This window comes from Solea solea, chromosome 12, assembly GCF_958295425.1.
Source record: "Solea solea chromosome 12, fSolSol10.1, whole genome shotgun sequence".
Lineage (NCBI taxonomy): Eukaryota > Metazoa > Chordata > Actinopteri > Pleuronectiformes > Soleidae > Solea > Solea solea.
The window spans coordinates 7,040,977-7,055,194 of record NC_081145.1 but is presented as its reverse complement, the minus strand read 5'-3'; the positions used below and the strand labels follow the sequence as shown (position 1 = coordinate 7,055,194).

The window sequence follows — 14,218 nt, the reverse complement described above, 5'->3', positions numbered from 1 at the left end:
TCGTGAACCCTGTATTGTGTATCATATCATGATATTATTGGTATCGTGAACCCTGTATTGTGTATCGTATCGTGATATTATTGGTATCGTGAAACCCTGTATTGTGTATCGTATCGTGATATTATTGGTATCGTGAACCCTGTATTGTGTATCGTATCATGATATTATTGGTATCGTGAACCCTGTATTGTGTATCGTATCGTGATATTATTGGTATCGTGAACCCTGTATTGTGTATCGTATCACGAGGTACCCTGTGATTCCCACACCGTACATGTGAGGATCTGCCGACCTCCTCACTCTTCTTCATTGACTCCTTTTCTTTGACTGCGCCACCAACTGGACTGTTAAGTGTTGTGCTACAGGAAGCCTTCATTCATGAACGTAAAGCATGTAAAGCAGCTCATGTTTGTCTGCAAAGAGTTCACACGTACTCCTGTGGACATGGAAAGTATGACCCAGGCCTTAACCCCAAATTGCCTCTATCCAGCCACTGGGGTGCATATGTGCACAGTCAGTCCTGGTCCAGAGATAAAAGAGATAGATCAACAATATGGACAGGAAGAATCTGCTGTGGCAACACCTAATCAGGAGCAGCTGAAATAAGAAGTAAGAGTTCTTAATACACATTTATACAATCAAGAGGTCACCATGATCTTTGACTTCCTAAATCTAATAACTTGTACCACATCATAAGAAACTTCCTCTCAATGTTGCGTTCACAAGTTCAAACTTGTGTTTTTGTGATGTCACGGTGACCTTGATGTCACGGTGACCTTGATGTCACGGTGACCTTGAAGTCACGGTGACCTTGAACTCTGATCTCTGAAGTTCTACCGAGTTCATCTGCGAGTCCAACTCAATGTTTGTCCCAAACGTGATGGCATTCCATGGTGGTTTGTGGAATATCTCGGTCTCCATGCATACATGTAAGTGTTTTGTGAGAGCACAGTGACCTTGACCTTTAACGATCAAAGTTTTAATCCGTTCATTCACAAGTCAAAGTAAAAATGTTTGTACCAAAATGTGCAAACATTCCCTCAAGGCACTGTTGAGATATTGTGTTCATAAGACTGGAACGTCGGGACAGATGGACGCCAGCGGCTTTCACCAAGTGTGGAGGCACGACTACAGTGTTATTTCTTGTTTTCAACATTTGAAGAAGCCGTGCACAGAGAGGTGTGAGATTCTCATTCATTCAACAAAATCTGAACGTCAGTGCTCATGTTTTGGAAAACGAACAAAACTATTGACTCGCAACAAGAAAAGTCCAAGGAAAAATGGAATGTGGGGTTTCTAGAATGTGACACTGGGAATAAAAGTCCCAGCAGCCACCCACTGATTCTATTACAATGACAGAACGAAAGAACTGGACCCAAACCAAAAGTGAAACAGGAGTCACTGAATGAAAAGAAATGCCAAAAGAACAAAACAACTTCCTACACACACTCGTCTCAAAGGCGAAAAGACAGGAAGTCAACTGAAGGTGTTGACTCTCTGGAGACACAGAACAAACTCCAGCCTCGTGTATATAACCTCACAGCCAGGCTGATTGCCTTCAGCTGTGGGAGAAGAACACAGGTGAAGCCAATAGCTGGTGATTAGCAAACAGACCTGTGATTCTGGATCTCTGTCCATAAAAGTCTGTCCCACAGTAGAGGATATTCAAATCTGACAAACTTTTCAATGTTTTAATCCTGAAAAAGCCCAGACTAGATTTGGGATGTCACAGAAACTGGTGTGATTATAAACAGACATGGAGGCGGACTGTCGGCAGTGTCAGTTAATAGCTGTTGAGAAACGTCACGGCTGAGAAGTCGACATTGACTTATTATTAATTAAAGATATTGAAATATCAAACATGTTTGAAACTTATGATTTGAAATTGGGAAGTTAAGTTAAACTCGTGTCTGTTAACCTTCTCACACAACAGCATAATTTGGCCACATCATCAGCTCAAATCAGCCTCACATATGAAGGCACCCACGATTGTCAGAAGGGCCAGATCTGGACTGAAATCTGGCCAATTATCCTCTTGTGTTACTTGCTTTATTAAGCTTCACTGACATGACTTGAGGCTAAAACGTTTCACAGTCGCAACTATGATCTGCAAATTTGGTGTTGTACAGGCGTGAAAGGAAGATTCACAACGCTCACAACAGTCAACGCTTTCACTGGTTTCCATGTTGATGTCAGGAATGACGGCCACTGGTTTTTAAGCTGTAAATGTCGAGTACATACAGATGAAAAGGACAATAACCACTCTGTGCAGAGACATGATAGTGCCACACACACACATACTGTATATAGCCTGGTTTTCACCGTGCAGTACAGTGCAGTTTAGCTCACCACGGTGTGGTTTGGAATGTTACACTCTGATTTGGCTTGTGTTTCCGCCGTAGGCTGTGTGGGCTGCATGTGTTTAGCCCCACTCCTTAAAGGCAGAACCACTGTGCTCCATCAGAAGAGTGCCAAAAACTGAGATGTTAAGAATAACTTAAAGGAATACTTCACCGACTTGCATTTAGCTTTGTATTACTAGAATAGCGGAGGTATTTTTGAAAAATTGTGCTTCTCAACCTCAGTTTCCCCTGAGTTCTTTTTTTGGTTACGTACCCACCAGTGACACTTGGTCCTCCAAGCCTCGGACCAAGTGTCACTGGTGGGCATGTAACCAAAAAAGAATGAAGATATTTCTCCACTCAGGGAAAACTGAGGTTGGGAAGCACAATTTTTCAAAAATACTAGCCCTATTCTAGTAATACAAAGCTAAATGCAAATCAGTGAAGTATTCCTTTAATTTACCTTCTTGATGTTTGATGATAGAAGCACAACATTTTTTAAAAAACATCTTAACAAATGGGACCGTGCACAGTGTCTGTTGTAACAGTGTCAAATGTCAGGGTCAGCAGAGATGGTGATGAGCTGGTTCTAAGCACGTCCACACTACTATTTTTGTATAAAAACTAGAGCTGTCAAAGTTAACGCGGTACTCGTTGCGAATAATACAGCCGAGATCAACGCGATAAAACAATTTAGGTTTGTTTACTTCTGGTGTGCGCTGACCTCCAGATAGAAGAGACTGAAGCTGAAGCTGAGCGACGGAAACCTAAAACTATGATTGGAAGTTGTGATCCTTTGCCTTGACTGTCAAAAAAACAGAGGCGCAACTAATTGCTGAGACTTGCGCAGGGGAATTCCTCCACATCGCCAACGAGTGGAAAGTAAGTGGCAAACTTACCACTCTAGGCACCAATAGTGCCCGTAATATTCCAGCAGCTGCCTGGAGACTTCCATTTGGACACCAACCCTGCGTGACTGTGCTTTCATTCTCTCTCACTTTATCATGACACATGTGAATGTCAAAGTTTCTAAGGACATTCTCAGGTGGATTCTTTAGAAGTCCCATCCTATAAGTAGTTTCTGAAATTCTCAAAACAACCATGCCACATTTTAAAGTCCCTTAAATCTACCTGATTCTGATGCTTGCTTTCAACTTCATCATGTGATGATTGGCTGATTGGATATGGTGAACAAATGAGCCTAAAATAGTGGCCGGCGAGTGTGTCTTCCTCGTGTACCAGGAGTTCCGCATGGGATTGAGGCCAGAGGGTGAGCGGTTACAGACTTGACTGCACACAGAGGTTGACAGAGGTTGTTTGTTTACTGATGTGTGAATGTTCCTGGCTGGAGTTGTTTTCACACATCTGGCAAAAGAGGAACAAGTAGAGGCCTGTGACTGGAGTCACATGCAGGGGAGGCAGGTGATGAGAGTGATCAGTCACACTGCAGCAGCAGCAGCAGCAGCAGCAACAGCAGCAGCAGCAGCAGCAGCAGCGGCAGCAACAGCAGTGGCGGCAAAGCTAGTCATCCAAACAGCCAGAGGCTCAATGGTGGCTCTAACTTGTACTGATCATTGTTGTGATTATAAACCGTCATGCCGCGTTCAGGAACATCAAAGCTGATGTAAATTTATGAACTCAGTACAGGGATGGATACAAAATAAGACTGCTGATATGGACACCTCCATGTGACCTTTTGTCCTGAGGGAAGGTTTTGGATCAGGTAGCACGTGGACTGTAAATTCTGCTTCAGCTTCACTAGTGTTTGCTGTGATCTATGCAGATGTTGCATTCACTGGTACCACATGCAGCCGGAATAAACGTTCAAATCTCAATTTAAAAAATAAAAATGCAATTAGTCAATATTTAAGGCTGCATTTTAATAGTTCTATTTTTTATTGTTCTGTTTTTTTGCCAATTGAAAGAACAATATTTTCATTATAGTCCACAATGTAGAGCCACACCGTTAAAAAAGAAAAGAAAACTGGTTTTAAAGTTATGGCTAATGAGTGTATTTTATTGAAAGAGTTCAATTGGAGCCACTAATCATATGATTTCAATCCTGTTTTAAAGTTTCAGTTCAAATACAAATGTATGTCTGCATGTAATCTCATGTAGCAACGCTCCATCTTATTTTAATGGCCTGGAGTGAGTGACACAGTACCTGTTCCTTGAGCTCAGACAGCTGTGCCGAGAGCAGAGCCACCAGAGAGACGGTGCCTTCCAGTCTGTCCTGCAGGGAGCGCATCTCATTCTGCTCATTGTCTCCCTCACTGCTCACCAGAGACATGGCTCTCATTCGAGGGAACCACTCCAAGTTCTTCTCCTGAGAGGAGAAAGGGAGAGATTGATAATGTGAGAAGAGGAGTATGGAAAACTGAGTCCATAAGGTCAGCGATGACAACAGCACAAACTGGACAATTTGCAAAGACATACAAGAAGCATTACAGTGCTATAGCCAGACTGCAGCAGACAGTAAATAGAGAGGTTTTGGTGACTGGAGGCAGGCGTGAAGGTTTTATCTTAATCATTCCATCAGTGTAGAAGTCGTTCTCCATTGAGCGCTTGACAGAGCGAAGTTTTAAAGCGGCACCGTTTGTCTCTGGGATACTGTGGGTAACAATTATACACTAAATGAACAGTAAGTGGCATTTCAATTCTCACTCAGTCCATAAACATTGTTGATGTGGGGATGAGTCACTGTCTACCGTCTGTCCAGAATACAACTGGGACTTTGTGTGTGCTTGTGTCTGTGCGTGCATTCATCTTCAGTAGAAATGACATCAAGACAAACCGATGTTATTATCGGTTATACCTTTGTTTTATTTTAATTGTTTTGATTTATTGTAGTTACTGGTGTTGTGTTTTTGTCCTTGTTTGTTTTTTGTGCATTTCCTGTTTTATTTTGACACATCCTGTTTTGTTTTGATACTCACTTTATCACTCCCTTGTCTTTGTCTCCTTTCCCGCCTTTTTGATTACCTGCCCTGTCCTAATTAGTTTCACCTGTGTCTCGTGTCACACTCTTCCTAGTGTGTATATCAGGGTTCCCACACTTTATCTTCAGTAATATTCTTTTGCCAGTTCATCTGATAAAAATTGAAGATTTGAGTGGCATCACAGTGAGTCCAGTGAGAGGAGTGAGGTGTTCTCCCACCTACTCTCATACAAGAATAGACTGGAGGGATAGAAATGGAGTGTGAGACTCTGAGGACAGAGAAGAGGACGTGAGGTGTGAAGAGTCTGTGGATACAGAGTTATGTGGAGCACCTGCATCATTTGTTTCTGTTTTTTAATGAATATGTTAACTGCACTTTGTTGAATGAAACATTATATTTGTAAAAATAGAAATAACTTATTGGGGGATTCCCTTACTCATCTGGGCCAAGAAGCAACGTTAGGAGAGTAAAACTCAAATTATCATTAGATAATGGAAATTACTGACTGCTGTTGGCAACAAACTTCTGATCATTATCAATAATGTATACCAAACATAAAGGAATTCATTGTTACGTTGCTGTCACCACTAATTTGAGGTAAAATAATGACAAGAGTTAATGTCACAATATCAGCCCTGTTAGGATTAAACCTTCCTTCACGTCTGTATCAGCTCAGTATGGTACAGTAGAAAATGTTTCTCTGCTTTAAGACTGTTCTCTAGTATGAAACTGTTCTCTGGTATGAAACTGTTATCTGCTTTAAGACTGTTCTCTGGTATGAAACTGTTCTCTGGTATGAAACTGCTATCTGCTTTAAGACTGTTCTCTGGTATGAAACTGTTCTCTGCGTTAAGACTGTTATCTGGTGGGAAACTGTTCTCTGCTTTAAGACTGTTCTCTGGTATGAAACTGTTATCTGCTTTAAGACTGTTCTCTGGTATGAAACTGTTATCTGCTTTAAGACTGTTCTCTGGTATGAAACTGTTCTCTGGTATGAAACTGCTATCTGCTTTAAGACTGTTCTCTGGTATGAAACTGTTATCTGCTTTAAGACTGTTCTCTGGTATGAAACTGTTCTCTGGTATGAAACTGCTATCTGCTTTAAGACTGTTCTCTGGTATGAAACTGTTCTCTGCTTTAAGACTGTTCTCTGGTATGAAACTGTTCTCTGCTTTAAGACTGTTCTCTGGTAGGAAACGGTTCTCTGCTTTAAGACTGTTCTCTGGTAGGAAACGGTTCTCTGGTAGGAAACTGTTCTCTGGTAGGAAACTGTTTTCTGGTTTAAGACTGTTCTCTAGTATGAAACTGTTTTCTGGTTTAAGACTGTTTTCTGGTAGGAAACTGTTCTCTGGTATGAAACTGTTCTCTGGTATGAAACGGTTTTCTGCTTTAAGACTGTTCTCTGGTATGAAACTGTTCTCTTGTGTGAATGGTTTTCTGCTTTAAGACTGTTCTCTGGTATGAAACTGTTTTCTGGTTTAAGACTGTTCTCTGTTATGAAACTGTTCTCTGGTATGAAACGGTTTTCTGGTTTAAGACTGTTCTCTGGTATGAAACTGTTCTCTGGTATGAAACTGCTATCTGCTTTAAGACTGTTCTCTGGTATGAAACTGTTCTCTGGTATGAAACTGCTATCTGCTTTAAGACTGTTCTCTGGTATGAAACTGTTCTCTGCTTTAAGACTGTTATCTGGTGGGAAACTGTTCTCTGCTTTAAGACTGTTCTCTGGTAGCAAACTGTTCTCTGCTTTAAGACTGTTCTCTGGTGGGAAACTGTTCTCTGGTATGAAACTGTTCTCTGCTTTTAGACTGTTCTCTGGTATGAAACTGTTCTCTGCTTTAAGACTGTTCTCTGGTAGGAAACGGTTCTCTGGTAGGAAACTGTTCTCTGGTAGGAAACTGTTTTCTGGTTTAAGACTGTTTTCTGGTAGGAAACTGTTCTCTGGTATGAAACTGTTCTTGGGTATGAAACTGTTCTCTGCTTTAAGACTGTTCTCTGGTAGGAAACTGTTCTCTGGTATGAAACTGTTCTCTAGTATGAAACAGTTTTCTGGTTTAAGAATGTTCTCTGGTATGAAACGGTTTTCTGGTTTAAGACTGTTCTCTGGTAGGAAACTGTTCTCTGGTATGAAACTGTTCTCTAGTATGAAACAGTTTTCTGGTTTAAGAATGTTCTCTGGTATGAAACGGTTTTCTGGTTTAAGACTGTTCTCTGGTATGAAACTGTTCTCTTGTGTGAAACGGTTTTCTGCTTTAAGACTGTTCTCTGGTATGAAACTGTTTTCTGGTTTAAGACTGTTCTCTGGTATGAAACCGTTTTCTGGTTTAAGACTGTTCTCTGGTATGAAACTGTTCTCTGGTATAAAACTGTTTTCTGGTTTAACACTCATCCCTGGTATGAAACTGTTCTCTGGCATAAAACTGTTTTCTGCTTTAAGACTGTTCTCTGGTAGGAAACTGTTCTTGGGTATGAAACTGTTCTCTGCTTTAAGACTGTTCTCTGGTAGGAAACTGTTCTCTGCTTTAAGACTGTTCTCTGCTTTAAGACTGTTCTCTGCTTTAAGACTGTTCTCTGGTATGAAACTGTTCTCTAGTATGAAACGGTTTTCTGGTTTAAGACTGTTCTCTGGTGTGAAACGGTTTTCTGGTTTAAGACTGTTCTCTGGTAGGAAAATGTTCTTTGGTATGAAACAGTTTCTGCTTTAAGACTGTTCTCTGGGATGAAACTGTTCTCTGGTATGAAACTGTTCTCTTGTATGAAACGGTTTTCTGCTTTAAGACTGTTCTCTGGTATGAAACTGTTTTCTGGTTTAAGACTGTTCTCTGGTATGAAACTGTTCTTTGGTATGAAACGGTTTTCTGGTTTAAGACTGTTCTCTGGTATGAAACTGTTATCTGGTATAAAACTGTTCTCTGGTATGAAACTGTTCTCTGGTATGAAACTGTTTTCTGGTTTAAGACTGTTCTCTGGTATGAAACTGTTCTCTGGTAGGGAACTGTTTTCTGCTTTAAGACTGTTCTCTGGTATGAAACAGTTTTCTGCTTTAAGACTGTACTCTGGTATGAAACTGTTCTCTGGAATGAAACTGTTTTCTGGTTTAAGACTGCTCTCTGGTATGAAACTGTTCTCTGGTATGAAACGGTTTTCTGGTTTAAGACTGTTCTCTGGTATAAAACTGTTCTCTGGTATAAAACTGTTCTCTGGTATAAAACTGTTCTCTGGTATAAAACTGTTTTCTGGTTTAACACTCATCTCTGGTATGAAACTGTTCTCTGGCATAAAACTGTTTTCTGCTTTAAGACTGTTCTCTGGTATGAAACTGTATTCTGGTTTAAGAATGTTCTCTGGTATGAAACTGTTCTCTGGCATAAAACTGTTTTCTGCTTTAAGACTGTTCTCTGGTATGAAACTGTTCTCTGGCATAAAACTGTTTTCTGGGTTAAGACTGTTCTCTGGTATGAAACTGTTTTCTGGGTTAAGACTGTTCTCTGGTATGAAACTGTTCTCTGGTATGAAACTGTTCTCTGGTATGAAACTGTTCTCTGGTAAAAAGCAGTGTTCTAGTATCTCACTGCCCTGTGCTGAAAACGGTTCTTTGATATGTAACCGTTCTCCGCTAAAAAACAGCTAAAACAAATGCAGCTGTGTCGTGTTAGCCTCCTCTGTGTTTTGCTAACATGCTAATGTTATTATATAAACATATACATATACTGTTACAAACTAAACACAGTAGTGTGTTAAATATAGCATTTAGCTACGCTAAACATTTGAACTGTTGAAGCAAAGTGGTCAGCAGGCATGTGAGGACTGTAGGGCTGACATTTAACTGAATACAGGTGCAAACATTGTTATTCCTGAGTAGTTTAATGTGTATTTGCACATTATAAAATGACATAATTCTTCTATGATTGTTTTAGTAGGTGCTACATTATACTTATTCATTCTAAAATCCAAATCAAGTTTGTCTTTTAACTTTTTTACTTTTAAGGTTGTAGTGACAATGCTACATTGTCATCATATGCAGTCACGTATATACACTAAACTCATATTACTCTGAAACAAAAAGAGACTTCCCACACCGTGGTTCACATGCAACTCAATGACTTTTCAAGGACTTTCCAGGACCAATTCTCTCAAATTCTGACAGCTTAAAATGGGAGGGCAACTTGTAAGAGCTGCCTCGCCCATGGCGTCCACTTTTATTGATTTGCAGCACGCTCTGCATCTGGACTCAGTGATTGTCCTTGGGATCTTGGTCAAAGTCAGCTTTTTCTTTGGTGAGACAGAGATCTTGGAACTTGCATTTCCCAGACATCACGTCATTTTCGCTCTCTCTTGCTTAACGTTACTCGCTCATTGTTCTGCACAGAATCTCACGTCAACGACATAGCGAGACAGTGGACAGTGTCCACAACACCGCTACTAATTATGACTCAATATTTGTTCTGCAAAGGCCTAGTCTACGTACATCAAGCAATGCAGGGCAATGCAGTGTCGTAAAAAACACCTAAATATCAACTCAAAGCGCTTTCAATGACCGATGTCTATTTAGGGCAATCTTCAAAAAGCTTTGAAGGACCCGTGGGAACCCTGAAGAAGTATGCGTTTTCTTTAACTTATTTTCAACATTTTAATGAGCTGAGACTAAAATGCTTGTTGACCAAAGAGAAAGCAGTCACACTGATTAGAACTGCTGAGCTTCACTATATGAATCGAGTCATTCTGTGAAAGCTTGCCTGAAGGGTGGCACTGAGCGGCCATTTTGGTCAAATTTTTCCAAACACTACACTATATTTTACCAAGTCATCCATATCTAATGGATTACGTAATGCAAATGATCAATTAAAGAGACCAAAGCGATGAACACAATGTCCTGTTTGAAAATACATTACATCATCTCTGGATTAATGAGTTAAAGTTTAACAGTGGCTGTACTGATTCTGAATATCCCGTTAATATCTGTTGCTATTCATTGAAACATCCAGTACAGTCGTTCATTGTGTGAGACCGGCTTTATTCTTGTCACATTTAAACACTTCCCTGAGTGGGAAGTTATAGTTATTCTAGTATGTATTACAGTCAGAGAACAAAAAACTTATCTTTTAACTGGACACAGTTCTGATGAGATAGTTCATGTCAACTGTTAAAACATAACCACCATTTCTGCTGACCCCTGGGAGTCTACATGTTGGGACACCTGACCATTTTACCAACAGGGCCTGTAATGCCCTTCTTCTTGGAAGACTGTTTCTGTCTGAATTTGTGCCCATTCATTCTGTAGAGCTTTTATGAGGTCAGGCACCGATGTTGGACAAGAACGCCTGGCTCCCAATCTCCCAAGTTCCGTCTGTGTCAGAGCTCTTTGTGGGCCAGTCAAGTTCTTCCAAACTCAAACCAGGTCTTTAGAGTCCTTGCTTTGTTCACTGGGGCACAGTCAAGTTAGAATAGAAAAGGACTTTCCTCAAACTGTTGCCACAAATTTGGAAGCAAAGCATTGTCCAAAATGTCCTGGTATGCGGAAGCGTTAAGATCGTCCTTCATTGGAAACAAGGGGAGGGCCACACGGTTGGTGTAGTGGTTAGCACTCTTGCCTTTGCAGCAAGAAAACCATCCTAATGAGATCCATATCTGAAGTAACCTGGGTCAATAAGAACACTCCTGAAAACATACCACGTGAGGTTGATTCTCTCCTCTGCAGGTGTTTGCATGGTTAAGCAGTTGTGGCAGAGAAGAACAATCAGGAGATAAATGCAGCCCATCTTGACTAAAACACGGCTCTGGGTTAGGGATCAGGTTTTGGTTTGGTGCTCCTAAACAAGGATAGCTACACAAACCTATGTGTGTGCATGTTGTCACCACCAGTGTCGAGCCTGATCTCCATCATTTTCCAGTGCACTGACATGTGCCACAATTTAGGGCTTCATCCACACTATTACACATTTGTTTAAAAATGCATAAATTCCGCTCTAGATACGCCTGCCATCCCCATTATCCCAGCATTTTAGAATCTCAAATGTGAGAACTTTTGACACAACACTGCTCAGACATGAGGTTTTGCCTCATTATGACCAGGCTTGATAACCAGTAGCCCTCATGGGAATACTGTTTATAGCAGAAGAGGCCCTAAAAAGGCAAGAAAAACATGTGTACACACATATACCTGCAAGACACACACCGACTCAATAATGAGTGCATCTGTTTGGGTAGGACAGTGATGTGGTGCCAGGAAAAAAAACTAGGATTGTGTTACACTGAGTGCCTGTTCCTCTGGAGCTGTGGTGTGTGTGTGTGTGAGTGTGTGAGTGTGTGTGTTTGTGTATCAGTGTGTGGGGTGTTTGTGTGTAAAATGATGACAGCGACTACAGGCCCAGCAGGTACTGCAGCAGCCACAATGCTGTTACATAACCCATCTCAAGTGGCCTGCTAATAGCTCAGCCCTGGCTGCCTGGCACGTGCTCTCCTGTCTCGCTTGTGTGCAGGCACAGACACACACACACACACACACACACACACAAAACATGAACTCTGTGACTTTTAAAAAGTACTCAACTGAAACGTGAGTGGAAGAGTGTGTTTTTGTGTGTGTTAGTTGCACGTTTTTCAGCAACATCCATGCCACTATGCTTTTTAATAATAATTTTAGTCTAAATGAGCATTTCAGCTGTGCATCAGAAGTAACCTGCTGCCATAGTAACACAACAAAAACAACCACATATCACATATACACCTGAGCAACGTCAGAGGAATCAGCTTCCAACATGTGCAGGCCCAGCGTACCCGAGTGGTCACACGTCTACGTTTTCAGTCCGATGCTCTACAGCCGTTTTTTACGACTTGCTATAGAACATTTTTATCACTCCTGAGTTTCTTTTATGAGTCCAAAGAAATCATTTTTATACAACACATAGATGCTTCATGAAGATAAACTGATTTACAGCGCGTCGACTTGGACGCCGAGTCTGTTAACTTCTCGCGTCGTCTCTTCCACGGCATACTGAGGAACTACGAATTTCTCAACAGCACGCTGACCTGGCTTCAAATGAGTGACCTGAAGGAAGACCCGCTGATGCATATTAATACAGTTTGTCATGCTAATGCCTCACTCTAATGTGACCATTCTTATGCCCATGACAACTGAATGTTAATCACAAAATGTGCCACCGGGCTCGGAGGCTCCATAGGAATCCATTAACGCCATAAGTTACCCTCATGTCCTTCAACTTCTTGTCCTTGTGTCACTGCAGCAAGTTCCTACATTGATGATAATGGACCTGGACGGGGTTTAATTACTATTTAGCCACAGAGTGTCCCAGCAGGTTAGGAGCATCATGAAACTCAGCATAGTGAAGACAACCTAGTCACTGAGAGCCATCTCTCTCTCTGTCTCTCCCTCGCTCTCTCTCCCTCCCTGTGTTTCTCTCTCCCGCAGTGAGGAGGAAGCAGAATAAATTGGGATGCCTGGCACAGGCCCAGAGGCTCAGTCGATCACTCGTCTGCTGTGGAGGCACAAGCCTCTCTCGAGCACACTGTGGAATTCTGTTCACTGAGGACAGCTGCACAACTTTAAGACTCCAACACTGAGACATCTCTATGCCTGAGTGATACGACTCGCCAGCAAAATATGAATTAGGATAAGAAATGAACGTGTTTATTTGCTTCCATATGTTGAATATGGATGCAAATTCATCAGGCTCGAGTGTTGTGTTCATGTTCTTGTGCAGTTTTAACTCCTATGTTGTATTATTATTAATATTATTGGAATGATAATTATTTTCTTAACGTGTATTATTCCAGATAATGTTTTTTTGCCGTCCACTGTTGTAACAGACAGACTTTTTTTTATGGATGACTGATGTGTAGAAGTGCGTGTCCCCCACGTTACCTCTTCCCGTTCTGCTGTGATACGTCAGGGAAGAGGTGCGTGACTTTTTCGTGCCTTGTGTCTTTTGCTGTAATTTCCTTATTTATTTCTTGCTTATTTATTTCCATGTTTATTTCCCCAGCTTTAAATGCACAGAAATAGCATTAGCACTGCAGCGTGGGCTTATGTGTGTGTGTGTGTGTTTGATCTACTAACCGCGATCATCTGAGCGACGTAGCTCTCGGGGCCGGTATACTCCGTCGGATCCTTCACTCTCACCAGGACCAGGAAGTAAAGGTAGTGCCACATGTTGTGCTCAGATTTGATGTGCTCTTCGAAAGACACCGTCTTGTTGTCAAATTTGTCCCTTTCCAAGCCTGAAAAAACATTTATACATAACACTGTTACCATTACACTCTATATACTATAGCATTGAGTGAACCGCAGATCGAAAGTCAAGACAAGGTACATTTATTTATATTTCAATGTGCTTTGCAAAGAAAAACACACACATTTTATACGCATGAAAAGTGATCTATAAATAAAGATTGATTTTTGTTGATTCTATTATTTGTATGACGCGTCCTTCATGTGAAAACAGGCAGTAGAATTAACGTCTGAAACTTTTCATGAGCACTTTGCTTTAACTCCAACCTGACTTTACTTTAGCTCAATGTTGCTGTTGCCTCCATCTCTCTTGACATGAAACAAATCACTTCCTGTGTGCAAAGTGGAGCTGATAGACTTCCTCGGCATTGTGTGAACTCATTGTCGCTGCATTTAAAAGTTACACGTGACAGTTTTAAGACGCATGATACTTTCGCACGGGACTGCTGAGATGAGATGACTCACCACAGATGAAACATGTGGTTTTCAGGATCTCCTCCTTCCTCTGTTTCTCACTCCTCAAGTCAGCAAAGGTATCGATGATGACACCAAAGATGAGGTTAAGAACAATGATGATGACGACAAAGAAGAACAAAAGGTCGTAGACCACCCGGGCGGCAAACAGAGGCTCCTGGATGACGCGGTCACAGGTGAAATACAGATAAAAATGTCATGTATGAAAGTATGAA

General features: G+C 41.2%; 1 protein-coding gene across 1 annotated transcript in view; it reads right to left on the bottom strand.

Moving 5' to 3' along the window:
- The window catches only part of itpr2 (inositol 1,4,5-trisphosphate receptor, type 2), an 83,885-nt gene that overhangs the window by 2,340 nt on the left and 67,327 nt on the right, over nucleotides 1–14,218 (bottom strand). The window contains exons 54-56 of the mRNA XM_058644793.1: nucleotides 13,995–14,160; nucleotides 13,359–13,519; nucleotides 4,507–4,668 (exon numbers count right to left, since the gene is read on the bottom strand). Of these exons, the coding sequence (XP_058500776.1) occupies nucleotides 4,507–4,668; nucleotides 13,359–13,519; nucleotides 13,995–14,160 (489 nt within the window). The remainder of the gene's footprint in view (nucleotides 1–4,506; nucleotides 4,669–13,358; nucleotides 13,520–13,994; nucleotides 14,161–14,218) is intronic.